At 41.5% G+C, this 27,926-nt stretch overlaps 2 protein-coding genes across 2 annotated transcripts in view; one reads left to right on the forward strand and one right to left on the reverse strand.

Annotated features, from left to right (window-relative positions):
• The first annotated feature begins 2,206 nt into the window (after positions 1-2,206).
• Positions 2,207-11,815, forward strand: LOC134803069 (zinc finger protein 37 homolog). The gene is made up of 5 exons (XM_063775776.1): positions 2,207-2,335; positions 2,648-2,786; positions 3,173-3,244; positions 4,611-4,670; positions 10,620-11,815. The coding sequence occupies exons 1-5, from the start codon at positions 2,207-2,209 to the stop codon at positions 11,780-11,782; spliced, it is 1,563 nt and encodes a 520-aa protein (XP_063631846.1). The 3' UTR covers positions 11,783-11,815.
• A 13,988-nt stretch (positions 11,816-25,803) lies between these two features.
• Positions 25,804-27,926, reverse strand: part of LOC134803070 (zinc finger protein 135-like) — a 42,019-nt gene continuing 39,896 nt past the window's right edge. The window contains exon 13 of the mRNA XM_063775777.1: positions 25,804-27,801. Within this exon, the coding sequence (XP_063631847.1) occupies positions 26,285-27,801 (1,517 nt within the window). The 3' untranslated portion in view covers positions 25,804-26,284. The remainder of the gene's footprint in view (positions 27,802-27,926) is intronic.

Consider the following 27,926-nt stretch of genomic DNA (forward strand, 5'->3'; position numbering starts at 1 on the left):
TAGATCTACATTCGATTCTCATCTGAGTGAACTGCGTCGTGGATATTCACCGGCCAATTGTCTTCATAAAGCACGTGCCTTCCTAAACCTTGACGTTGGCGGAATCATCGACAATATCGATGGAGCCATAACACCCAAAGATTGATTGAAGTATATTTTATGTTTTGTTTTCTCATTCTAAATTATAGTTGAATCATCGAGAGCGTGGAATTGCATATGTAGTAGTATTGTTTGTTTACAGGCATTCTATATTTGAATTTTCTATTTTCTTGTACTATCAGCATACAACCACTACAAATGCAATTCCATCTTCTCGATAATTCAACTATACCGGTTCTCCTTTTCATTTTAACACATCGACATGACACTGGCTACTATAGTAAATGCCATAAAAAAAACAACGGGTTGCACTCCGGTAGTGCCGACAGAAGTGAAAACTCAATGACTAGTCCAAAATGTCTGCAGCACTATGAATAATTGACCCATCCTCCTTTCTATTGAAAAACTTTAGTTCCGAAATTGCTGGCCAGTGAGCTTAAATTTGTAGCGTTAATTGTTTAAAATTCGAATAGAAATTATAAAGTTACCTTGCAGACCTCGCATCTAAATATATTTGGTCATGATATTTTGAGTTTTATTCACCAGTACTAGAGTTCACTTTTATTAGCGATTTCATCAAGATGAGACTTTATTGAATTATTGAATTATATTGGAGTGATATAAAGTTAGAATGTAACTGTGAGATCCTCGTATTTCAGCCCGTACAAGATTAGAACATTGAGCTTTATTGCTTAACATAAAAGTCCAGTTTTAAATAATTGACCTGATTATGATACGTTATGACTAAAGTTCTTTGGTGAATAACATTGTCCGTGACCTCGGAGTAATTAACAATGGAGCCGCCATTAACAGGCGTTCCCCTCTGTCGAAAATAGGCGGCCAATGGTCAACAACTTGTCAACCATATGTATGGACTGACGTTTATCTGACATGACGTACCTACCTATACATTTGATGTGCCCCTCCCCCGCAAAAAACGGCAGACTATTTTGTACCGACAATTTTAGACATGGCGTCTCCGTTGGTTATATCCTCTAAGTCCGTGACACATGACGTCAGCGTTACGTTTCGCGTTACCAGGCCTCCTTCACACGCTCAAGGCCACGCGCTATATGCCTACCGCTCGGCGTATCGTCGACGATACAACCGACAGAGGGCCGCCGAACGCCCGCCTGAGCGCTCGCACCGCACGTTTCCCGCGCTTACGCTTCGAAATGCCGAAACCACGTAATTATTGTGCAGTAAATGGGTGTAAAAGTAAAAAAACAAAGGAAAAAAGCCTATAATAAAGATTCATCTTTTTATGGCGGGCTAAAGGTCCCACCTGAAACGTTTAATAATTATATTGAAGGGTTAGAAAAAGTATTTTTAAATAATTTTGACGACGTAATAATAAATCGGCCTGGTAGCACCGTATTACAACTTTTAAAAACCGTTGATTTTCCGTTGCTTTGCTCCTGAGTATTTATTAAAATTATTTACGCGATTTAGGATATTTTCAACTATAAAATTTAATAACAGAGAATTCCGAGAAGGGAAAAAATTATAAATCATTATATAAAACTAAAACATATTTGATTGACTAATAAAAAATATGGTTGATTCGCGACATTTGTTTTATTACAATAATCATCATACCTACAACCCTAGCGCATTCTTACGATGACGCGTTGGCACGTGACTCGCACGGCGGGCAACACAGTCTCGATTCTTTGTGCGCGTACTTATGGTACATTTCTTCTTGTCCTGAGCAGCAGGTATTATTATTAAGGTTTTGTAGGCTATTATAGCGTAGGTATTTTCGCTTTTGTTTGGGAATGAAGTATCTGTTACGTAGTAACTATTTATTAATCTGTGGCGTTACGCTGAATCGAGTTTATCATTTTTTCCCCACCTCAAAAAGTGCTCAGCGCCTCTAAAGAAGTTTTCACTTCAAAAAAGTATATTATTATGAGCTGATGTTTCACTTCACTTCAAGTTCGCTTTTATTGCGGTTCGTCTGCTGATTTTGTTATTGTTACATTACTTGCAATATTATCGCCAAATACTGTAATTCTCTCCTTCAACTGAATACCAGTTATTATAAGGATTAGTCAAACAACTTATTATTTTCTAAGTTTAACCATATTATTTTTCCAGGCATACAATGGAAACTAATAGATTGTGTTACTGCTGCTTGCTGCGGCCGCCGGACAGGGGTATGACTACGCCATACAGTCGCCGCGGAGATACAGAGATATACTCGGATATGCTCGCGGACTGCTTCAATTTACATGTTAGTATGGTTATTTACATCTTTAATATTTTTAGACCAGCAATATTGAACACTGGCGGAATTAACTAGATATTGTTGCAATAAAAATAATGGAACTCTAAGTAACACACTAAAATAATATACTTACTTTTGATTGCAGTATCATCTGAAACCATAGTTTTTAAATCTTTTGCAATGAATATCTTCAGATAACATTTTCAGTTTGGACTTTGGTGAAATCTGAAATAAGTTGTAGGTAATTTATATAAGTGATTGCGTATTCAATATATGAGAAACTGAAGCTAGAATACTACTTTATAATATAAATTTCAGGTAATATTGGGCAACAATGAGAGAGGCATCTGCTTGGTGTGTGTAGACCGGCTGATAGATGCTAGTGACTTCAAAAAGCAAGTGCAGCGCAGCCAGGCCGAGCTGCAAGAGTGTATTGATTCTCTACTGGAGATTAAAGGTAAATACATCTTGGTAACAAACTAGAATAACTACTTGTAGAAGTCTGACTAGAGCTCAAAAATTACCCCACATATATTGTCCATTGACTTAACTGTACTGTGCACAGATTGACAACATCAAAGATTCTAAAGCCGTACAACATATGAAATTTAATTTTAGCCAATAAACATTTGTGACTAATATCAATGTTTTTTAAACTGAGGGAAATTTTGCATTAGCTGCAGGCAGAGTATATTTATGGAGAAGGGATAACCTGTCAGATAAAGGTCAGACCTGCTGCTATATTTTTTCTCTTATTTTTTTTAACCATGTTTGTAGTAAACAAGACACAAGCTGACCTTATTCCAGGTACTAGTATATGCTTACTGTGCATTTTAATTCCAGATGAAGAACCAGATATAAAATTGGAGTCAATAGAAGACAATGACATCAGTGATGCTGACGGACTGATATTATGTAAGTGTCTTTTAGAACACAAGCTATTAGGAGGTGGCGCTAGGCGTGGGCGACTGCCTACGGCCTCGCCATCCGAGGGGCCTCAGCCTCACGCCTCAAATACGAATAACTTGGGCGGAATGTAACAAAATATTTGTTATTTCTTGCGCCACCAGAGGGTCTCGGTAAATGTGCCTTGCCAGCACCATATTTTATTATTTAAGGTTGGTTTATATGTACAGACATTGAGCGTGCCAGAAACGTGCCGTGAATTTTATTATTATAGGGTTGTCTATCAGCATCTGTGCGGCACTGACTAGAAGATATACACTGTATATATAAAAGTATAATTTTGTCTGTCATGGCACGAGTCGGCACGCTCAATGTCTGTAGATATTAGTGTTTTGTAGTAGCAGGAAGAGACAGAGCCCAATGGAGACAGTTGGAGGAGGCCTATGCCTTACGGCACACCGAACTGAGGGATATATTATAATTAAAAAATATATTCAATTGTAATTTATATCATTTGGAATAAATGGCTTTATTATATTATATTATTAGTAGCAACACAGTGTGAAAGTGCTTACTCGCTACGTGCATGACTGTGGCGCCGCATGGCGGCATGGGAAAGGGGCAACATCATTCGGCCCTAAATTGCTGTCATACTTCGGTTTTGTAGGAAATGTCCTTTCTATACGGTAGGTAGTACTATTATTTATTCTGTGGCAGGGATGTTGCGGATGCAGATTTTTTGACATCCGCGGATGCGGATGCTTAAAGGCTCACATCCGCGGATGCGGATGTCAAGATTAGGTACTTAAAAAACGTAAAATATTACATTTCTAGTAATTTTTATTTAAAAAAAACGAAACGTTTAGTATTTGAATAAGAATATAGGTGCGTTATATTTAATAAACAGTAACTTGGCCGACTTTTCTGGATCTAGACGATTTCGTAATAGGTAATGATGAAATTACCTAGCATTTACACCGCCGCTAAGACGTTCCTATACCGACTTGTTCGACATCCGCATCCGCATAAGCTCCGCATCGATTTTATGCGAATGCGGATGCAGATGCGGATGTTGAAAATAATGTGGTTGTTCCGCGAATGCGGATGCGAATATTCGCAACATCTCTGTTCTGTGGTCTCATTAGAGTTTATATTTTCACCAAGTCGTGCGTTGCCGTGGCGTGGTATTTCCTCCATCACCAACTTCGCGCAACGCCGATAGTGGCTTCATATTTTCATAGGTATTTGAGGTTTGTAGATGCACATCCACACTGTGTCGCATACCAAGGCTGCGGCTGATGTAGTGTTTTCTATGTATGTACTGAGAATTTTGTAAATAGTTGTGCTTATTTCGATTTTCTGATCATTGTTTTAGATGAGCCACCCAAGTGGGAGACGCCGGATAATATGAGTGATTATAATTCGCTTTTTTTAAGTAAGTATAAACTTATCGTTTCAGTAAGGTTACAAATAGCATGCTAAAGAAACCTCAATTTACAAACTTCATATTATCAAATATTACACTACAAAAAGTTGAAATTTTTGGTAGGATTATTAACTAAACAATAATAAGGTAATTAAAAACACATTTCCGTGACGGGTGCGGTTATTTTTTAAATAATTAATTGTTTCTATAGAAAAACAGAAAAACCAAAGTCAACATTTTAAGGTTTTTTTGATTGAAATGGGTTTTGCCCAGTATGTTTATGCTAAGTTATAAGTTTCAGATGTTTTGAGTTGAAACTGGTAGAGTTATGATTATTTAAAAAAAAAAATTATGGAGCCGGGACAAAAAATCTAAATATCTCAAGAACCGCAACAAATACGGTTATTAACGATTACGATTAATGATTTAAAAAAAAACTGCACCCGTCACGGAAATGTATAGGGTGTCAAAAAATCACAAATAATTCGTAGTATTCCCGTCTGCGAGGATATTATCGTATTCGTTGCGGTTCTTGAGATATTTTGATTTTTTGTTCCTGCTCCATACATTTAAAAAAAAAATCATAACTACTATTTTTGACTCAAATCGTCTGAAACTTATAACTTAGCATAAACATACTGGGCAAAACCTATTTCAATCAAAAAAATCTTAATATGATGACGTTGGTTTTTGTGTTTTTTCCATAAAACCAATTAATCATTTAAAAAAAAACCGCACCCGTGACGGATATATGTAGTATGCCAAAAAATCTCAAATAATTCTTAGAATAACCATCTGCGAGGATATTACCGTATTTGTTGCGGTTCTTGAGATATTTTGATTTTTTGTTCCGGCTCCATACATTTTTTTTGAAAAAAAATCATAACTATTTTCAACTCAAATCGTCTGAAACTTATAACTTAGCATAAACACACTAAGCAAAACCCATATCAATCAAAAAAATCTTAAAATGTTCACTTTGGTTTTTGTGCTTTTTCCATAGAAACAATCATTGATTTAAAAAAAAACCGCACCCGTGACGGATATATGTAGTATGCCAAAAAATCACAAATCATTCGTAGGGGTACCTAATGATTCTCCGATAAACTTTTAGCAGATCATCGATTCGCCGACAACGATTCGCCGAACATCGTTTCGCAGAGTCATTTATTTGTCAATGTAACTTCTGGTCAACTAACGTTACGTAGACTCTTGGTTCACATACCGTTCAGTTTGCTTCTGTGTAAATTCGCAGAACTATTATTGGACGATTTCCATTTGGCAGAGTAATCGTTTCATTTAAGCAATGTTTTGTCGAATAACGTTTCACATTTTACGTTACGTTTCGCCTTTGCCTTTGGGTTTTAATCAATTTTTAACCTAAATATGAACTAAAGCATAGGTAGGTATATTGTATCTATGCAATGTAGATTTTAATTTTATGGTCATTTATATACCTACCTACGTGAAAATAAGTATACAGTGTGGAAAGATAAGTCGGGTTCTGGAGGGAAACTACCTTAAATCCTTAAGTTGGCTCATTTTACTTAAAGGAGACATTCCTTTATTATTAAAAAGAAACAAAACTGCATTCAAAGATTTTTCTTTTATTCTTCAATTTGGCTTGTCTAAAAAAAATCTTGAGTACTAAATATTAGATTTTATGGATATTTTGTACGACAGACGAGTGTAAGACCTAATGTTTCTTGGAGAAATATTATCAATTAACATTAACTGTATCGACTACTAGAATAAAATTGCGAGTGTTTATTATTTGGAATTTTTTGTCGGTTCGAGTCCCGGGCGAGGCAAGCGAGTTTTAGAAAATCTTTAAATGCAGTTTTGTTTCTTTTAAAAAATAAAGGAATGTCTCCTTTAAGTAAAATGAGCCAGCTTAAGGATTTAAGGTAGTTTCCCTCCAGGGCCCGACTTATCTTTCCACACTGTATAATTAAATGTATCTAAAACCATGTTTATCAGATTCAAACTAAAATTTGTTGTGTAGGTTAGTCATATCCTAGTCTAGTCATAAATAAGAGAGAAGTTCTGCTATAGTTCGTTTTTTTTCTCATTAGAAAGAAGGTAAGCGACGTTGACATGTCTTAAAAACGAACATTCAATATTAATGCCAAATAAACATTCGACTTATTGTGTTTCGACCAATGGTTTCTCGGGTAATTATGACAGTTACTAAATGATTATTCTACGAATAGTAAATATGCGTATCAATGTTCTGCTTATTGACTACTCTCGCAAACGACTATTATGCGTAACGAGATTCGGCGAATCGTTACTCTGCCAAACAACCCGTCTGCGAATCGTTGTCGGCGAAACAAAAATCGGCGTATTTTTTTTCGGAATATCAATAGGGCACCCATTCGGGTACCTAATGATTCTCCGAAAAACTTTTAGCAGATTATCGATCCGCCGACAACGATTCGCCGAACATCGTTTCGCAGAGTTATTTATTTGTAAATATAACTTTTGGTCAACTAACGTTACGTAGACTCTTGGTTCACATACCGTTCAGTTTGCTTCTGTGTAAATTCGCTGAACTATTATTGGACGATTTCCATTTGGCAGAGTAATCGTTTCGTTTAAGCAATGTTTAGTCGAATTACGTTTCACATTTTACATATAAGTCGTTGACTACCTAAGAATCACATACTTACATCCTGCTGCCGTTGTTAGTTTGTGTCATAAACAAACTAGTAAGTAGGTACCGGTATAGAATACCGTGATTGCTTCTGGTTTGGGTTTTAATAAATTTTTAACCTAAATATGAACAAAAGCATAGGTAGGTATATTGTATCTATGCAACGTAGATTTTAATTGTATGGTCATTTGTATACCTACCTACGTGAAAATAAGTATATAATTAAATGTATCTAAAACCATGTTTATCAGACTCAAACTAAAAGTGGTTGTGTAAGGTTAGTCATTATCAAACTACACAACGGGACTTAATCGCGTATTTAAGTTTTAAGATTTACCTCCGACGTTTCGAGGACGGCGTTGTCCCCATGGTCTCGGAGAAGACTGGCTCAAGTTGACATCAACATCTTCTAGCCGCGCGAGTTTTTCGATCCAGTCATTAGTAAATGTACATTCAAACTGATAAACAAGACCAAGTGCGCGTAGTTCGAAAAACTCGCGCGGCTAGAAGATGTTGATGTCAACTTGAGCCAGTCTTCTCCGAGACCACGGGGACAACGCCGGCCTCGAAACGTCGGAGGTAAATCTTAAAACTTAAATACGCGATTAAGTCCCGTTGTGTAGTTTGATAATGTTTAATAATCGTGAAAGTTTAAATCAGTGTTAGGTTAGTCATATCCTAGTCTAGTCATAAATAAGAGAGAAGTTCTGCTATAGTTCCTTTTTTTTTTAGCATTAGAAAGAAGGTAAGCGACGTTGACATGTCTTTAATTGAAAAACGCTTTTTAAAAATCAGTAACTAAGTATTACTTATGAAAGCAGAAGAATATAAATGATCGTATTAGATTTGTGAATGTTACATATTTGCCATGACTTATTTTTAAAAAGAGTTTTTCAATTCAAAGACACGTCAAGATTGTTTACCTTTTTTCTAATGCTAAAAAAACGAACATTCAATATTAATGCCAAATGAACATTCGACCTATTGTGTTTCGACCAATGGTTTCTCGGGTAATTATGACAGTTACTAAATGATTATTCTACGAATAGTAAATATGCGTATCAATGTTCTGCTTAGGGGCCATCCATTAATTACATCACACGTTTAGGGGGAGGGAGGGGCTCAAGAAAATGTGACATGTTGTGACAAGGGGGAGGGGGGAGTCATAAACTTTGTGACGTCACTTTAACTTCATCAGTAACCGAAAATGTATTTAAATTATTTTATACGCTAATTATCATTTAAATAACAAGGTTTTCAAACGATAATCGTTTTTATTCGTCTAATTTTATTTCTTAATCAGTTTTGGGTTATAAAATTACTTACTAATATTTCTTTTGTCAAAAATATTTTGTTAAAATATTAAATAAATATTTGCCGATTTCGTTGAAGAAATGTGACGTCACACCAGGGGGGGGGGGGGGGGGTTTGCCAAATGTGACCAAGTGTGACAAGGAGGGGGGAGGGGTAAAAAAACCTAGAAATTCGTGTGACGTAATTAATGGATGACCCCTTATTGACTACTCTCGAAAACGACTATTATACGTAACGAGATTCGGCGAATCGTTACTCTGCCAAACAACCCGTCTGCGAATCGTTGTCGGCGAAACAAAAATCGGGGTATTTTTTTTTCGGTATATCAATAGGGCACCAATAATAACACATTTGTAGGTTTAAAAGAAAACTTGGAGAGTGTTGGGAGGCTGGTGCCTCTGTTGCTTGAGATGAGTGAGAGAGTGAGCACCCAGGGTGGGCGCGTATATATAGGCGCGCTCCCCACCGTAGGCTCTCAGGCCACGCCTACTGAAGGCGTGGGTGTTACGTGGAGAGTCAGTAATTGTTTTATTCAACCAATAAGCTTATTCCATTACATGTTTTATGGGATAAGGGAATATAATTTATTGGGGAACAATTTAGACTTAAAATTAGGCACATAAACACAGAGTAAAATTATAAAAATAGACAAAAGTTAGTACAATAATTAATAATAAAATAAACACACACAAAAGTAGATTAACATTTAAGAACGCTTAAAACTAAACATACATGATTATAAGCTAGCTATACACGACAAATAGGATAAGGAAAATTATTATTTTTTTAGCACTTAGTGCAGTGGTCTGTTGTTATAATTTAAATGATATTTTATTTTAATAGGTACAATAACATAATGCAGGCAAACAACATTGTAACATATTTCTCACATAAGCAACTTATACATTACTTACATTACGATTATAATTGTACACAAAATTATCATGGAATAGTAATTATTAAGCTAAATACAAATTTTGCTCTTAATGCCAAACACTAGGGATCATTTGTTAAATGAACATTAGTGATATCAAAGGAGCCATTCTGCCATGTTATATTCGGTAAATTAAAGTCACCTAACCCTATTGTCGTAGAATTATTATGAGAAGCGATCACGTTCCTCTCACAGATTTTCAGAAAACATTCAAACAGATCAGGAGGGACGTAAGATGGCAAATATGCCACACAAAGATTGAGCTTCATACCATTATGGTTAACTGCAACCCACAGATCTTCTATTGATGACTTCCAATGTTGTTTATGCTCAGAAGCAAATTTAGTAGATACTGCTACAAGGACGCCACCACCATGCCCCCTCGAGAAGTAATTTATAAAAATTAGAACAATATATTAAATTGAGCAAGTTATGTAAGTCGTTTCTTAAGATGTTGTTAAAAGATATCTTTTAGATAAGATTAGACTCCAACCAAAACCTAAAAAGGTTCAATGGTTCGATAGAAATAAATCACGAGAACATGTCTAATTTCCATTTATTTATGGGCGCATGCGACGATGCTGCTGCCCGCACCGGGGGTCGCGTGCGTCTACTTCCGGCCTTTAAGTCTGTGGCAAATTAGTTTTATTTTACACTGTTGGCCTTATTTGTATTTTTTAGATTTATTTAAATGTCAAGTATGCCGATATAATCCAAAAATGCTAGTTTATGGGCAGCGGCTGGAGGAGGGAAAGTCTCGTTTGAAAGGTTAACTTGAGACTGATTTACTTATTTATACTTTATTGCACATAAAATAATAAGTACAAATGGTGGACTTAATGCGTTTATTTCCTATAAATTCATGCTTATACATATATAGGTATTCTTTATCTACGCCGATACTAACATTATCTTAATAACAAGATCAGCGTGTGCGTTAACATCTAACCATCGTTACGCGCTGATAACTTACAGTATAAGTACTTACAGTAGGAAATAAATGATTGATTTAGATTGTATGGCAAACTAATAGTTAATTTAATTTCCAATTTAGACACAGTCGAAGATGCCATGGTTCCCAGTCAGCCCGAGCCGTCTGTGCCAAGCGAAGAAATGGTGGGGACGACTTATTCCGCCAGCTTTGAGCATTTTAGTCATGACGACGCGAGCCAGGCGTGCCAAGAAACGCATCTCACGACACTTGCGGGCCAATCACACTCTAAATCCAGAAGGAAACCACATAAAAGGAAAAAAAAGACCTCCGGAGTCCGCAAAGAAAAGGAGACGAGCAACGCACAGCGATCTGAGAAAGAAAATGACACGATCTACCCTCTGCGTAGCAAAGTCAAGTTCGAAAGCAAACCCAAGCTGAATAATGATTATACAAATATTTTTGCAACGGGGCCATACACCTGCCAGATCTGTAAGATGGTGATAACCACCAGACGTTCTATGGCCTGCCATATGCTAAATCACACTGAACCTAACTCTGAAATATGTGAAGGAAATACGTGGGACTGCGACGTATGTGAAAAGATTTTTCCATCAAAATGGAGTATGACATCACATATGATAAAATTACACAGGAAAAAAATATTCAAATGCGATTCTTGCTCGAAAATGTTTCCTACTATTTCGCATTTGGAAAAACATAAAGTCATACATACTAAACGGGAAAAGAATTATTGTTGTGAAGTATGTGGAAAGCGGTTTGTATCAAAATACTCTATTGCTTCTCACTTACGGTCTCATACTGGGTACAAGCCATACACTTGCGATATTTGTCAAAAGCAATTCTTTAGTAAAAATGATATGAGAGATCACATTCATGCACACATGGGCGTAAAGCCCTATGCGTGCAATAATTGTGGAAAAAAATTTACTTGTCGGTCGTCTTACAAAAGGCATGACTTATTTCAACATAGTAAACATATGAAAGAGAGAGCTTTTTCCTGCGATATATGCAATAAATGCTTTATCCATAGTCACCATCTAAAGAAACATAAGCTATCACACACGGGTGAGAAGCCATACGCATGTAACGTTTGCCGAAAGCGGTTTGCTGATAAATTTAATTTGAGCACTCACTTACTAACCCATTTCAAAGGAACTTATTCTTGTGAACTTTGTCCTAAAAGTTATGGGACTAAGGAGAGCTTGAGGCAGCACAAACGGGTTCACACTAGTAAGAAACAAATTAAGCGTAAAAATAAATAAAATCTAAACGGTTGATCATTTCTACACACTTAAATTGTGATTTTACTGATAGGTCATTATAACTTTGTCTTTCGCAGAAATAAATTCAATTTCAATTCAATTATTTATTTAATAATAGCATAGTTAGTACAACAAATCTTAAAATTAAATAACCTTAACCATTTACTAGCCTTGATCTGAGTTGATATATTGACTACTTTTTTTTGTTCTGTACTCTACAGCATTCTTACGAATTTGGCTGGAGGTCTTGGCTGCGAGTGGTAGGACTCCTTTTCTGGGCCTCCCGAAATGCCGATGAATGTGATAGGCGCAAGCACTCACAGCGCGCGGGCGCTGCGAGGCAATATAGGGGTGAGTCTATTAACCTAGCTGTCTTGAAAGTGTGTAGTGTAGTGAGTTGTCAACTACTCAGTGCGGGTGCACCGAGTAGTGACGTGTCGGCGTGTAGTGTAGCTGTGTTTCGCGGTGGTCGGCCCCGCCGACGGCGACGAGGCCGATTGTGGATGTCGATTATCGTGTGGTTTGTTACGTCTTGTCCATTTTTCTATTGTCAGTGTCATGTAGTCAGTCGTATCATTTAGTGCGTCTTTTGGGCGGCGAACCGCCCTGCGTTTAGGTTGTCTCCTGCTATTCAGTTCTGTCGTTACTGGTGTTTGACGGTTGGTTTGAGGGAGGCGGGGCTGAGCGCGTCCTCAGTCTCGATACCGTCTGTTAAGGGAGACCGGGTTCGGGACGTGGGGCAACCTTTGGTGGGTCGGGTTTCGGGTGGGTTGTGTAGTTGTCTGCTTGTTGGACTAAGGGGTTGGGGTGGTGGTGGGCGTTGTCAAAGTAGTGACGGGTGGCTTTACGTAGGAAATCGTCTACTGTGGGGAGTTGGGTTTGATAGTGGTGACTACTTATTTTAAGTTTTCTTTTGGTGCTAGTTCTGGGGGCAGGGGCTTGTGGCGTGCATCTGGGGGTCTGGTGAAATAGTAGGCTATTTGATTAAGGTGTTCGTGGTGAGAGTTATCGGCTCTGTCGTACATTGTTTTTTTTATATGGATTTTTTAAGCTGAGCCGCGCAGGGCTCTTATGCTTAATATCGGATTGTGAGCTAACGCCCTTAAGGCGAAGCGATTTACAAAAACGTTAAAAGGAAAGTAGGGTTTTGGTTGGTAATGGCTGTGGTGATGAGAGGGAGGGGGGAAGTTGGGCTGCCTCTGCTGCCGTAGCAGCCGAGGGGCCCCCAACCCCCACCCTGCCAGCACTACGCCTTTTACTCCTGAGTTCTGTGATTATTTGATCCTCTACCTCCTGGGCTTTGGTGATGTCATCGTCACTCTCTACTAATAATTTTTTGGGTCGTCTCTTAAATCTATTGGCTAACGGATTGGGCTTGTAGTTACCGATTTTTTTGATGAGGCGGTTAGCATGATTGTCGACGCTTTCATGAAACCTCTTAGAAAGAAGTTTAATGAAGCGTCGTACTGTTGGTATTTTAAGATCTCTGTGGAGATCTAAGTTACTGACATACCATGACGCCGCAGCAGTTTATTCTGAAGTGTCTGCAGTAACTTAATATTTTTATTAGAAGCATGTGCAAAGGCAGTACAAGCATAGCTAAATACTGGCCTTATACAGGTTTTATATAGTGTCAGTAATTTTGAGTGGACATCGTACTATATTTTCCGATGAGTACGTGCATTCTGCTGGCGAAAAAAGCAGCTCTATTTTTGACTTTTCTTATGTGGTGGAAAAAGTTAAGCCTTCTATCTAGCTATACCCCGAGGTATCTTGCTACAGATACCCAGGGTATGGGAGTGTCATGCAGCTATATGTTCCCATGGGCAGATGTTAGCGCCTGATAATTAGCACGCCTGGTGAAAATAATGCCCTGGCTCTTTTCCGGATTGACCTCGACCCTCCAGCGTCGACACCAATCCCCGAGGGCATTGATGGCAGACGGGAGGATCTTGGACAACCTAGAAGGGTGCGGCGACGTAGCATAAACTGCTGTGTCATCCGCAAACAGAGCATAATTTACACCGGGGACCTTAGGGATGTCATTGATAACTAGCGTGAATAAGGTGGGAGCAAGGACTGAGCCTTGCGGAACACCCGCCCTGACTGGGTGGGCGTTGGAGAGCGTGCCCTCCACTCTGTAGCGAAAGGTTCGACAGTTAAGATAGTCCCTGATGATATGGACTATCTGGTTCGGCACTCCAGTGGTGTACAGCTTGTATAACAAGCCGTTGTGCCAAACCTTGTCAAACGCTTTCGCCACGTCTAGAAATATAGCAGCCGTAGGGATAGTGTCTAAATGTTGTGAGCCAGTAGAGCGAATGTTCCACAATTCTATGTACCTGTTGCGGGCAAGAGTGTCCAGCTCTAAAGCCGAACTGCTCGTCAATAATGAGATTTTCTTTATTTATTTGTTCAGTAAGTCTATTAAGCACTATGCGCTCATATAGTTTGCCCATAGTGCTCAATAGGCTGATGGGACGATAGCTAGTGGGGTTGTTGGCTGGCTTTCCGGGCTTATGGATTCCTATAACATTAGCGGATTTCCATGCCTCCGGAAAGTGGCAGTTAGATAAGGCTGCATTAAAAACTAAAGTTAGAAAGGTGATTATGGCTTCAGGTAGTAGTTTATAAACTCGGTTAGGGATGGTGTCGTTTCCCGGCGATTTCCTGTTTTTTTAGATTCTTAATTAGTGTCTTGACTTCGCTTCCAGTTACTTGATCGAGAGGTGGATGAGAGATTGACTGATTAGAGAGTTTATCAACTTCATTATCAATGAAATCAATATGTGCCTGATCAGCTGGTTGCAGGCTGGGGGAGCATTGGGCCTCCAGGCTGCTAGCCAGACATTCTGCTTTGTCAGAATCCAGAAAGGAGTACCAGATCCAGGGAAAACAAGCGGGGGCATGGTCACTGCACTGTGGCCTTCCTCAGTGATCGCGCCAGGTTCCAGTAAGCCTGGTGACCTGGCGTGATCCCTTTCAGAAATTGGCCGTCACCTGTCAGCCCTGAAGACAGCAATTTCCAGCTTAACTAGTTTTTGTAACTTATTTAATTTGGTTTTGGACGCAGGGGAACGACACCTGTCATACTCTTCGAGAGCGCGATTTTTCCTCCACAACAGCTCCCTCAAGTGTTCAGGGAGACGCCAACGTCGGTTATCACCGTCCGCTGGAACCTCCCTGGAGCACTCGGCTATCACATTTTGAAGACCGCTAGAGAGGAGAGAGATCGCTTCATCAGTTTCTTGTTTGGTATCAATTTTGCTAGGAAGGTCAGCTAAGAGCTGCAGGTCTTCAGGAGCCAGGCGTTTGCCAAGCTCAACCCAGTTGGTGACAGTCTTTGTTTCTGGAGGTCCATCGACTCGTGAGCCCAATTTGAGCAGCACGGGTCGATGGTCTGAGTCAAGTTCCTGGATAACTGTTATGCTGTTGAAGCTAAGGGTCACTCCTTTGAGGAGGGATATGTCTAAAATGTCTGGGTTGTAAGTTCTGTTGGTGAGGGGGTAGTGAGTGGGCTCTTAAGGGGGCTATGATGTTAATGTTGTTGTCTGTTATGTATTTATGGAGTCTGCGGCCGTTGGCTGTAGATAATTTACAGTTCCACTGGACGTGCTTGGAGTTGAAATCACCGGCCAATATTACCGATATGTCCAACCCCAACAACACATCCAGGATCCAGGTCACTGCTAAGGATTGATTTATTCGGCGGTTGATAGATAGAAATAATGGTTATTGGGGGCTGATTGGTAAGCTGACGCCTCCATATTCACAAGATCAGGGACATCTATATTACAGCAATGAAGGGAGCGCTTATAATAGATGGCAGTACCTCCTCCTGGGGTGGCGCGGTCTTTGCGCAATAAATTGTAGTTGGCAATTTTGGGGCTTCTAACGCTAGGTTTTAGGAGAGTCTCCGGAACCAAAAGGACATCCACTTGGTTGTCTTTAAGGAAACAGGAGACTTCATCGCGTTGATTACGGAGGCCGTTAGCATTAAAAAATTCTAAGCTGAGAGTCCTAGACTTATTTCGAGCTGCGAATGTTAAGAGCGTAAGATCTAATGTTCCTGAGAAGGGCCGCATGCTCTGACATAACTAAGAGCTGGTCCCCGAGAGAGCCCGCCGCTCTAAACTTTGCAGCCATGTCACAGACCTCGTCTATATCAAAGATACAGGCGAGGTCCATGACAAAGCGCAGGTCGTCGGCCGGGTTTGCTGAGTTCCCACAGCTGTCCTGCAGCTGGACATATTGGGACTGCGACTGGGCTGGATTTTCTGCTGGGGCAGCGCCATTTGGGGCTGACCTATTACAGGCATTCTTCTTAGCCGGGTGCACCGAGTAGTGGCGTGTCGTCGTGGAGTGTATCTTGGTTTCGCGGTGGTCGGCCTTGTCGACGGCGACGAGGACGCGTGTGAAAGTCGAGGCGAGGGAAAGCGAGAGTAGCTTCGAAGGGCTGCGTTCTTCCTATCCAGCAGTCTCCTCAAGCTATCGGGGAGGGGCCGGCGACGAGAGTCGTCATCCGGAACCTCTACTGAAGCTTCTCTGAGTACAGAGGTGAGGTGACTGCTGTATAGGTCGACCGCGCAGTCCGTCTGTGGCTTTGTCATGCTAGGGGTCGTGGGGATGTGGGTGAGAGGTTTTAAGAGGCCTTGTTCTACTTTCCCCCAGTCAATTTTTGTCCTGGTGCTCTGGGGGTTGCTGGGGTCAGGGCCTAGTCGCAGTATAACAGGTCTGTGATCTGAGTCTAGTTCGTGGTGGACTTCGTGTAGTGAGTGTAGGGAGAGTGAGATGTTTTTTAATAGGGTTATGTCTAATATGTCGGGTCTATGATTTATTATGTTGGGGAAGTGGGTAGGTTCAAGGGGGGAGATCAGGTCGAAAGGGATTATGTTTTCAAGCATAAGGTGATAAAGCCTATTCCCGTTTCTGTTTGAGGCGACGCAGTTCCAGGAAGTGTGCTTACTGTTGAGGTCTGCGGCCACTATGACCGAAGGCCCCAGATCAGCAAGCAACTTCAGGTCCTCGAGTAGGAGCTCTTTTCCGGGAGATAGGTATGTGGAAGCTATGGTAATTTGTTGGTGGCCATGGGGGGAGATTCTGCATATCGAGGCTTCTATATTTTGGAGGGGGGGAGGGTCGAGAGGGATGCAGTGCAGGTTACGTTTATAATAGATCATCGTGCCTCCCAGGTTGCGGTCCGTTCTGTCATTACGGGACAATGCGTAACCTGGAAGCACGAATGATCTATTGGCGGGTTTGAGGAACGATTCTTGGATGAGTATAATGTCTATGTCGTGTTTGGCGAGGAATGTTTTTATTTCGTCCTTCTTACCCTTAATGCCGTTAGCGTTGAAGGTGGCTATGCATAACGATTTTGGTTTGATTTTTAAATTTGTACTGTCCATTAAGGGCAAGAGGGACGTTGGCCGTTAAATGTTGCCATTTCTCTCTCATACTCCTCTAGTATGAGAAGTGTCTGCCGGCCGTCAGCGACAGCGAGCCTGGCCTCGACCTCTGTCGAGCATGCTGCTGCCACCGCCGACCGGTATTTGTTGATGGTTTTTGGGGGTCGTTGGACTTGATAAGGGTGCCCAGGCTGGTTGGTGCCGGGGCGTTAGGGTGGAGCGGGTCGTTGGGGTTGGCGGGAGTGCGGTTCTTGCTGCCGCCTGTGAGTAGGAGCCGGCTTTGGTTTGGTTTTGAGGGGGGGGGGGGGGGGGGGGGAGGATGAGGATGTAGGGGGAATTGGCTTTTTGGGTTGGCAGGATGGGTCTTGGTAATCTTGTTAGGTGGGGGTCGTTGGGCATTAGGGCAGCCTCTGAAACTGGCCGGGTGAGTTCCTACAGTGCCGCAGAGCGAGCACCCTACCGGGTCACCGTCCTGTCTCTCACACTCCCTATACAGGTGGTGCCCCGGGCACTTGACGCACCTGGGAGGCGCAGTGCATACCCTCTGGGTGTGGCCTCTGCCTTGGCACCTAAAACACTGCACCTCCCAGTCGTGGGTCCTGGGGTACTCGGCCCTGACGCCCTGCAGGAAGCAGACCTCATTGATTTTAAAAATGTCTTCTTGGTTTTCATTTTTAACTATTTTTACTAGGACCATATCAAATTGGCCTTTTTTTCTTTTATGTAGGCGATGGACTTCTGCGGCCTCTATGGCCTTTTCCCGGAGGTCCCTCTTAATGTCGTCCGAAGGGAATTCCTTAGGAATTCCTTCGGAATTCCCTTCAGGATGACTCGGAAGAAGTTTCCCTCTGGGTCTAGCTTTTCGAAAGCTCGCTTGGGCTTTCGGTGCTTATTCTTCCTGAGGGAGTCAGTGGATTTCCACTGACTCCCGTCAGTCTCCATGTCTGCGTCATTGTTTGCGTCTATTTTGATATCATTTGTTTTGCCCACTGTCACTGTTAGATCTTATTGGAGATCGGGAGCAAATTCTCTCCCTTGCAATTCTGACTTTGTTCCTACGGGGGCCAATAGACCCCGGGTTCCCTTCCGCGGGCGGGCCCGCCCGCGCCACCGCGCCCGCCGCCAATCCTGGCTCAGGCAAGATGGCGGCGCGCGCGGCGGGCACGGGCACGCCCACTGTGGGCGAGGCTGGGCGAGCCGCCATCTTGGCGGGAGCCATCGCGGCGGCCGCCGAGCCCCGTCCACTATTCCCGGAAGCGCCCGGCTTTTTTTAGACTTGTCCTTCATGTCTTTCTGTGTTTGTGATTTGAGTTCGATGCCTAACTTTTTTGAAGAAGGCATCGAACTTCTCCACGTGAGTTTCATCGATCTGAGATACTGTCGTTGTCTGTCTTGTCCATTATGTCTATGTTAACACTCGATGTACCTATGGTTAATGTATTCGAGCCGCCCTGGGACGGCTCGAGTTGTGTACTTACTGTTGTCTGCCTTGACTCGTTAACGTATCTGATGCTACCATCTCCTAGCCGGAGCGGCACTGTATCCAAAAGATCCGCTGTATGATAACACTGAATCCGTTTAGACCGGGCGCATCATGCAGATCGCGGTAATCGTGGCTAGCGAGAGCGTAATCGAGTGGCGCGTGCGAGCGGTAGCGCGGCCAGAGCGAGAATGAATGAGAACCGTACTGTCGTTCTACTCTAGGTTTTATACTTATGTGGTACTGGTATTCGTTTTCTTAGGAGAAGCTTTTCGAATACTTCCGATAAACTCGGTAGAGTCAGTGCGGAAAGAGAAGAGTCGTGGAATGTAAGGGAACCCATACATTCTACGACTCTTCTCTTTCCGCACAGACTCTAGCAGTGTTATTGGTCTGTAGCTGTCGGCCTTTTGTGGGTTTTCCCCGGTTTTAAAATTACTATGACTTTCCCTGTTTCCATAAGCTTGGGAAATGTCCTTTTTTTTAGGAATGGATTGTTATTGAGCTGGGCAGCTGGTGCCCTTTGCTAGTTAGCTGACTTTAGCGTCGAGTGCGCGAGAGGCACACCGAGCTATACAAACTAACTTAAAAACTACTTAAAACTATCTGTTCAAAACCGATGCCCCCTTTGGGTACCTAAGCCTTAAGGGCTCAGAGCAAAGAATTCAATGGGGTCATCGAGGGGAATTTGTATTACATTTGAACTCCATTATTAACTGGAAGAATGGTATTTTTTAAGGTGCTTTTTGAGGCTCTTGGCTTTTTCAGCCATTTTTTGACCCCGAAGTTATAGAGTACCCTAGGGGTACTTGGAGCTATTAAGGTGTGCCAGGTAACGAAGGGATGGATGACAGGGTTGAGGGGAAGTTTGTGACATGATTAGTGGATGGTAATGGTAATAATGATGATGATGATGAATTTTGGGACTGCTTATGGTTTTGAGTATGAGTGGGAGGGAGGCCCAGGCGCGCTCTGAGGAGTTCACCCTCCAATCGAACATCTTCCTCGAAGGCTTTGGTGATTTCATCATCACTATCATCAAGAGCGTGTCTGGGCCTACGCTTTCGAAACACTACCGAGGGGAGAGGGGTGTAGGTCATCGCATCCCTAATCAAAGGGTTACTATGAGCCACAGCCCCCTCATGGGATCTCCTCGATAGCATTTTAATGAATTGACCCACCGAGGGTATCTTTAGATCCCTGTGTAGATCCACATTCCTAAAGTAGCCAGGGCAGCCAGTGGCACGACGTAAGAATTTGTTTTGGACTATTTGCAACGACTTTAGCCTCTTCCTTGAGGCATGAGCAAAAACAGAGGACGCATAACTGAAAACTGGTCGTATGCAGGTTTTGAATAAAGTGAGTTTATTTTTCAGGGACATCTTACTTTTGCTGTTCGTGAGAATATTTAATCTACCAGAGATAAAGGCAGCACGATCGCGCACTGTCTTTATGTGCTTGAAGAAGTTTAGCTTGCGGTCCAAGTGGACCCCAAGATACTTGGCAGAGGCTACCCAGGGAATGGGTTGTCCTAATAGTTTAATGAGTGGGTGTCTGTCCACCAGCTCCTGATATTTTCCTCTCCTGGAGAAGATTATAGCCTGGCTTTTCCCAGGATTGACCTCAATCCTCCAGCGACGAAACCAATCCCCAAGGGAATCGATTGCACGCTGGAGGAGTTTGGCCGGTTGGCCAAACTTTTCAAAGGGTTTTCAAAGGGTGCGGAGACGACGCGAAAATCGCCGTGTCATCCGCAAACAGGGCACAATTTACTCCAGGAATTTTGGAAAGGTCATTGACAAAAAGATTGAAGAGGGTGGGGGACAAGAACGGACCCCTGAGGAACACCCGCACCCACTGGAGGCAGGTCAGAAAGCGTGCCTTTTACGCGATAGTGAAAGCCTCGACAATCCAGGTAGTCTGATGGTAAGGACTAACTGGTGTGGCACTCCTAGTTTGTTAAACTTATAAATTAAGGCGTTGTGCCACACCTTGTCAAAGGCTTTCGCTAAGTCTAAGAAAATGGCCGCGGTGGGGAGGGAAATGTCCTGATCTTAATATTCCGTTAGTCTTGTTTTTTTTTGATAGTATAACTAAGATAGGAGAACCTCCTTTTTCTATTGCTATGACGCCGGGGCGTCCCGGAGGAACGCTCCGGGGGAGAAGGGGTGCCTGAGTCCAGAAAGGACACAGGTCTTGGTTCTGTGAGTGTTGTCAGTGAGTAAGTAAGTAAGTCAGTGATAAAACTGTGTTGAAATGTATATGTCAGGAGTCAGTAAGTCTGTTTGTTTCATATAATTGAATAATGGAGAGACCATCATCCTGGGTCGTAAGACTCGTAAGGCAGAGCCGGGGATGGCCGAATGTCGGGTCCCGAGCTTCTTCCCATTCGCCTTTTGGTTAAGTTGGGCCGATACCTGAATGACGGAGCAGACAAGGCAGCACCCATTTCTTTAAGTTTGTTCAGTAATGTGTCAGACTCCTCCTCTGACACATTTGACACATCAATGGATGGTCCAACAGGAAAGCGCTTAGGCGGATTAAAGGATCCCTTATTAATGGCGTCTGTTAACTTGTCCTCTGGATCCTGGAGAATATGCTTGGGGCGTCTATTTAGAGAGTTGGAAACCGGGTAGGGCGTGTAACTAACCATCTCCCTGATAAGGGGATTGGGATTGTGAGGGGCTTTATCAAAGTATCGTCTTGCGCTCATATTCATGAAATGAGCTATGGACGTCAGCTACTCTGACATAGATCGGAGCGCCGACTGCGCTCCTCAGGAATCTATTTTGGAGGATTTAGAATTTCTCAAGACGATGCTTTGATGTGTGTGCAAAAACGACACTGGCCTAGATAAGAATGGGTCTTACACAGGTTTTGAATATGGTTAGTTTGTTCCTGGTGGCCATTTTACTGCGTGAGTTAATCATAGGGTGAAGACGTCCCATTACAAAAGCAGCCCTATCTCTTACAGCCTTTATGTGGGAGTTTAACTGTCTATCTAGAGTGACCCGTAAATACTTTGTTTTATCGGTCCAATTAATGGGCCTACCGTAAAGTTTGATGGGCGGGTGCGACTCCAACTGCTTTGAGTAACTTCGTTTCTTTCTAGAGAAGAGTACTGCTGCACTTTTATCTGGGTTGACCTCTATTCTCCATCGGTCAAACCAACTCACGAGAGAGTCAATAGCCCACTGGAGAACCTTGAAGGGATAAGTATGGGAAGAGGCATAAATTGCAGTATCATCAGCAAATAGGGAATAGTGGATTCCTGGGATCTTGGGCAGGTCGTTGATATAAAGGGCAAAGAGTGTAGGTGACAGGACCGCGCCCTGGGGGACACCCGCTCTCACCGGGTGACGAACGGAAAGGGTTCCCTCTACTCTGTAGCTAAAGCTTCTATTCGACAAGAAGTCTCGTATGATATGGACGAGACTGTCTGGCACTTGGAGTTCAAGCAGCTTGTAAGGCAAGCCGCTGTGCCAGACTTTGTCAAAAGCTTTAGCTACGTCCAGGAATATGGCTCCTGCTGGGACTCCCTTCCGGCTCGTCAGCCAGTAAAGTATGTACTCAGTAAGGCGATGCACTTGATGGATGCACGAGTATTGGGCTCTGAATCCGAATTGCTCCTGAATTATGAGATCCCTGGAGTTCACTACCTCCATCAGTCTTATAATATGAATGAGTATTTCGTTTTAAGTTTTACTAAAGTGTTTAATAGAGAGATAGGCCTGTAGTTGACAGGCTCATTTCTTGGTTTACCGAATTTAGGGATTCCAATTACTACTGCCACCTTCCAGGCTGCTGCAGTCTTGTAATGGCTGTTATGGTATTAATAGGCAGGTGTCTTAGGCACAAAATAACTAATAGTCTACCATATCTTAGGGCCAAATTCGATATTAGGTCGTGTTCAGGTGACTTTTTAGGTTTGGTTTTCTTGATCGCTACTTGAATCATGGTCGGTGAGAAAAATATCGGGTCTTCGTTTGGTTAGAGTCTTTGGTTTAGGTATTCTTTTAGCTTTTCTGTTACTGTATTATTGTGTTCCTGATTAACTATTTGATTTGGTTTGAATTGACTCTCCAAGTTGTCTGCAAATATTTCTACTCTGTCTTTCGCTAGGGAGTTGAGGTTCTGTTTGGATTACAGCCAGAGTTTGCTTTGTTAGGACGCTTGGCAACAGTGCCCGCCGAGTCATCCGAGAGGTTTTCATTTACAGACTTTTGATGGTGGTCAGGTAAAGAGAAAGAATTTGTTTGTTGAGAGGGAGGCAAGGTGGACGCAGATGTACCATCTGACGCAGAAGGCGCTAAAGTACCAGATGTCAGGTTAGCTGAGTTGGAAGCTGTAGGTGAGGAAGGAGATTCGCGTTTACGCTTTATTTTATTACGCTTCTTACTGATGACGTTATTATAGGCATCTGAGTCGTAAGCCATTTCATAGTCTAGCTCACAGTCGGGGTCAGGCTCAGTGCCTTACGTCTGTGAGCGTTGAAGTGGAGTCCGAGTTAATATTGTTCCGAGGTACACACCGAAATCAGGAAGAATTCGGTGACGGTTATTGACGGCCCCTCTGCGTCCCATGATACACGGGTCACGTGAGTAGGGATGAGGATGAGGGTGATGAAGGTGAGGGGACCTAAGCCCTGTCATAAACTCCCCCTCCACCTATTCATCCACCCTTCCGCGCTATCTGGCACACCAGGTAACACCCCTACAGGTCCGAGTACCTCTAGGGTACTCTATAACTCCAGGGCCAAAAAGTGTCTTAAAAAGCCAAAAGGCTCAAAGTGCATTGTAAATAATTCTAATTTTCCTACCAGTAAACGAGTCCAAAATATTGTCAATGTTCCCCACGACGACCCCTTTGAGTTCTTTGCCTTAGTAAGCTGTACAGTTAGTTTTAAGTTTAGCCCTTAAAGCTCGATGCGCCTCTCGCGCATTTGACGCTAAAGTCCGTTAGCGAGCAAAGGGCACCAGCTGCCGGGCTCAATTAAAATCCAGTCTACAAAAAAGTGATTTCTTATTTTATTTACACTACCACTCGAGGTATGACCACTTACTAACCAAGTATTGAGCTAATAAGTGGTGGCAAATGTATTGGTTTATGAAGTACATATGTATAGACATTAGTTATAAGAAACATGTATAGTGCATTGGGCTAAATCCGAAAGCGGGGTAATTTTGAAAATGGCAAATATCTACTAAACTAGAACCACTTTCTACTTAGGGATTGCAATCCGGTCCGGCGGATCCGGTAATCCGGCCGGATCCGGCACTTTTTAGGAGCTTACCGGATCCGGTTGAAATCACCGGATCCGGACAGGATCCGGGAAAATAGAAAAAAAGACCGCACGCAGCACCCACTGCGCGTTTTAGGTGAGATAAAGGCGACGGATAGAAGAAAGAAGTTAAATAGAATAAAGAACGAATGAAAATATCCAAATTTAGTAAAATAAGAAGATATTTAATATGACGATGATTGAGAACAGAAGAGGCTTTCCTCTTCTTTCATGTTGGTGGCACGAATCGGCACGATACGACGATTACTTAAATAATTAGAAGTAAAAATTAAAGGACGGAGATGCCATGGAAGGCATTTGTAACGACCGGTCTGGCCTAGTGAGTGACCATTCAGTGACCCTGCCTATGAAGCCGATGGTCCTGGGTTTGAATACAGGTAAGGGCATTTATTGGTGTGATGAACACAGATATTTGTTCCTGAGTTATGGGTGTTTTCTACGTATATAAGCATGTATTTATCAATATACTATACGTATATATATCGTCGCGTAGTAGTACTACCTAGAGCTAGTTGCTTGGTTTGGGGCTACGAGTAGGTCGATCTGTATAAAATTGTCCCCATCTTGAATTATTTATTTATTTGTGATTTAGGCTATAAAACTATTTTCACGGATAAAAAATGAAAGCAAGATAATATTGGGGCGCATTTCATACAATTCTGGTTAAAAGTAAAATATCTTGTTACTAGAATGGATGTCAGCGTTACAAATAATTCCATCAAAGAACAGCTACGAAAACTTGTCCTTTCAAGGAGTACCATTTCCCATCCCATAATTATCCCATTAACAGGCTTTGGAATCTAATCAAATTTATATTTTTATTGTAAACGTATAAATTTGAGCAGAATGTGAATGATTAAATATAATAAAATTAATAAATGACTTAGACTTCAAATTTTATTTTTAAATTGAGATTGACTATGTGACACTTTTTAATACTTACTTTTATTTTATTGTTAAAACATTATTTCTTTTAACTTCAAATTGTTGTTTTATGAATACATTTGTAAAAATACCCTTTGTTTCTCATATAACGCATAAAACTTGAAAAATATGTCATTTAATTAACTTTAATATCCTTATACCTAACCGGATCCGGTCCGGCCGGATCCGGCCGGATTGAGGCCAAAATCCGGCCGGATCCGGCCGGATTGAAAATCAATCCGGTTTGCAATCCCTATCTACTGTAGCAACAGTACGCCAGATGCCATGTTAGCGTTGCAGTGGCGTAAGTGTTGCTAAAGTGTGAAGTGTTTCTAGTTTAGTAGATATTTGGCATTTTCAAAATTACCCCGCCTTCGGATTCACCCCAATGCACCTTACCGTTTGTGTCCAAATAAACATTAAAACATTATTTAACCATAAAATGTATTATTACTAACCTCCTAACACATACTAAGTACCTAATTAAGCATAAACCTTAAGCTATAAAACAGACCTTAGGCTATAACTGTTTTAAACAGAGTGGACGGTAATGTGTATTTACAAATATTTACATACATTCACTTGATTATTTTACTGAAGCATTTCATTAGATATAATAAGCAATATTTACACGTTACTAATTTAATTACAAACAGTTACTTAACCACAAATCCCAACAGAGGGATTTACTAAAATTCCATTATGAAATTAAAAACCAAGAAGCGCAGTAATTTTATTTAATATAAGGTTACTAATTTTGAGTATTTAAATTCACAAACCTAACAGAAAACAAATGCAAAACAAAACAGAAGTAAAAAAAACAAATATGACCTTGCGCTGAGCACATGGCTCGCGATGGAGGGCCCCGCCTCCGCGCCACGCCTCCAAATACTTAAGGTGTTACAATATAATTATTTTCCATACATTAACTTTGTTACACAGTATAATTATTTACTGTGTTTCAACAATAATTGGCAGATCGTTAACAAAAAGGGTAAAAAGAACCGGGGAGAGCACAGAGCCCTGAGAGACTCCGGCATGAATGACGTGCAGTGGAGTGAGCGCCTGTAATAAATTACGGTAATTGGCAAGTCTTGGGCTGCCCCAGGAGGCCTTTACAAAGCTCTCCTGAACCAGAAAAATGTCAATATGATCTTTTAGAAAGACAGCCACCTTATCTTTTTGTGACCTCAGGTCATTGGCACTAAAAAAAAACAATCACCAAAGATCTTGGTTTTACTTTGGAGGTTGTGTGAGGGGTCTGACATGGCTAGTCGGTATAACTTGTATACCAGGCCAGAGTGTCAGATTCTGACGAACGCCTTCGCCACGTCACGCCAAGACACCATAAATCTAAAATTGGTGATTAAGTAATGTACGCGTGGACGCTAAATTTTTTCCTGTTCAAATTGGTCGATTTGATCATCCCGTCTGACCGGGTCGTTATGTATCTCAATATGTTTTATTAAACTTGTTTCATGTAAGAAAATTGTTTCACATATTTTACATGTGTATGGTTTCTTCTTAGTTTTAATGTTTTGTTTCAATCCGCTGTGAGTTCCTTTATGTCCCCTTAAACGACTCTTGGTTGCAAATTGCTTATTACATTCTTTACACTTGTAAGGTTTATCTCCATGGCGAGATTCTACGTGGTGATCTAACGCATGTTTCTGTTTATATTGCTTGTTACATTCTTTACATTTGTATGGCCTAAGTCCATTGTGGACTAGTTCGTGTTTGGTTATTTCACCTATTGTTGTAAATCGTTTGTCACACTCTATGCATGCGTATGGTTTTAATCCGCTGTGAAATCTTTCATGGACATCTAAGTGATGTTTGTGTAAAAATTTCTTCTTGCATTCTTTACATTTGTATGGTTTCTTTCCACCGTGAATTTTTTCATGAGTTTGTAAATCAACTTTTTGTGCAAATTGTTTATTACATTCCTTGCATGTGTATGGTTTCAATCCTTTGTGAAGTCTTTCATGTCGATCTAAACTAGTTTTGAATCCGAAACGCTTTTTACATTCTTTACACTGGTATTGTTTCACTCCAGTATGAATTGACTCATGTTGAGCTAAAAGAGTTTTATATTGAAATCGTTTGTTACATTCCTTACATTTGTATGGTTTCGGTGTACTATGAATTTTTTCATGGCTTTTGAAAGAAGCTATATTTGTATATTGTTTGTTACATACTTTGCATACGTACAGTTTTGTTGGGCCGTGGATTTTTTCATGATATTTTAAACTTCTTTTGTCTGGAAATCGCTTATCACATTCTTTACATTTGAATGGTTTCACTTTACTGTGCGTTTTTATATGAAAATATAAACTTGATTTATGTGATAATTGCTTGTTACATTCTTCACACCTGTATGTTTTCACTCCATCAGGCATATTTTTTATAGAATTCATACTTCGTTGTTTTATCAGTTCTAAGCGTTTCTGGTCGTTATGGATTTCAATATGTTGGATTAAAATCGATTTTGACGTAAACTGTTCACTGCACATATCGCAGCTGTAGGTGATGGTATCCGTGTGAATTTGTGAATTTTCAGTAAAGCTATTTTTACATATATCCTTTTTGAAACAGGTTTTGTTAGACTTATCCGACTGTTTCATGTGTTCCTGTATATGTGAGATTAAACTAGACTTGTCTGTGAACTGTGTCTGGCAAGTGTCGCAGGTGTAGGTTTGTGGGTCGGCGCTGACGGCGGGTGTGTGAGCAGACGCGTCCTGCACACTGCTGGCGGGGCTCGGCTCGCGGTGTGGTGTCGCGGGGCACGGCTGGCTCGCGCGCGGGGAGTCGCGGAGGCGCTCGAGCCTTACGCAGCAAGCCATCTCTAGCTGTTCCTTAGCGCGAGCAGGCAGAGACGTCCTAGCACCACATCTGTCGGCCGATGCTAGAACACAACACAATTAAGTAAGTTTGTGTGTCAGAAGCTTTTAAGAGTCACGAGAACCCGCCGCTAAAAATCCGCTCCCGTACAATTGAATTGTACGGGATTGGAATTGAAATTATTTTTTC

This window comes from Cydia splendana, chromosome 26 (genome assembly GCF_910591565.1).
Source record: "Cydia splendana chromosome 26, ilCydSple1.2, whole genome shotgun sequence".
Taxonomy (NCBI): Eukaryota; Metazoa; Arthropoda; class Insecta; order Lepidoptera; family Tortricidae; genus Cydia; species Cydia splendana.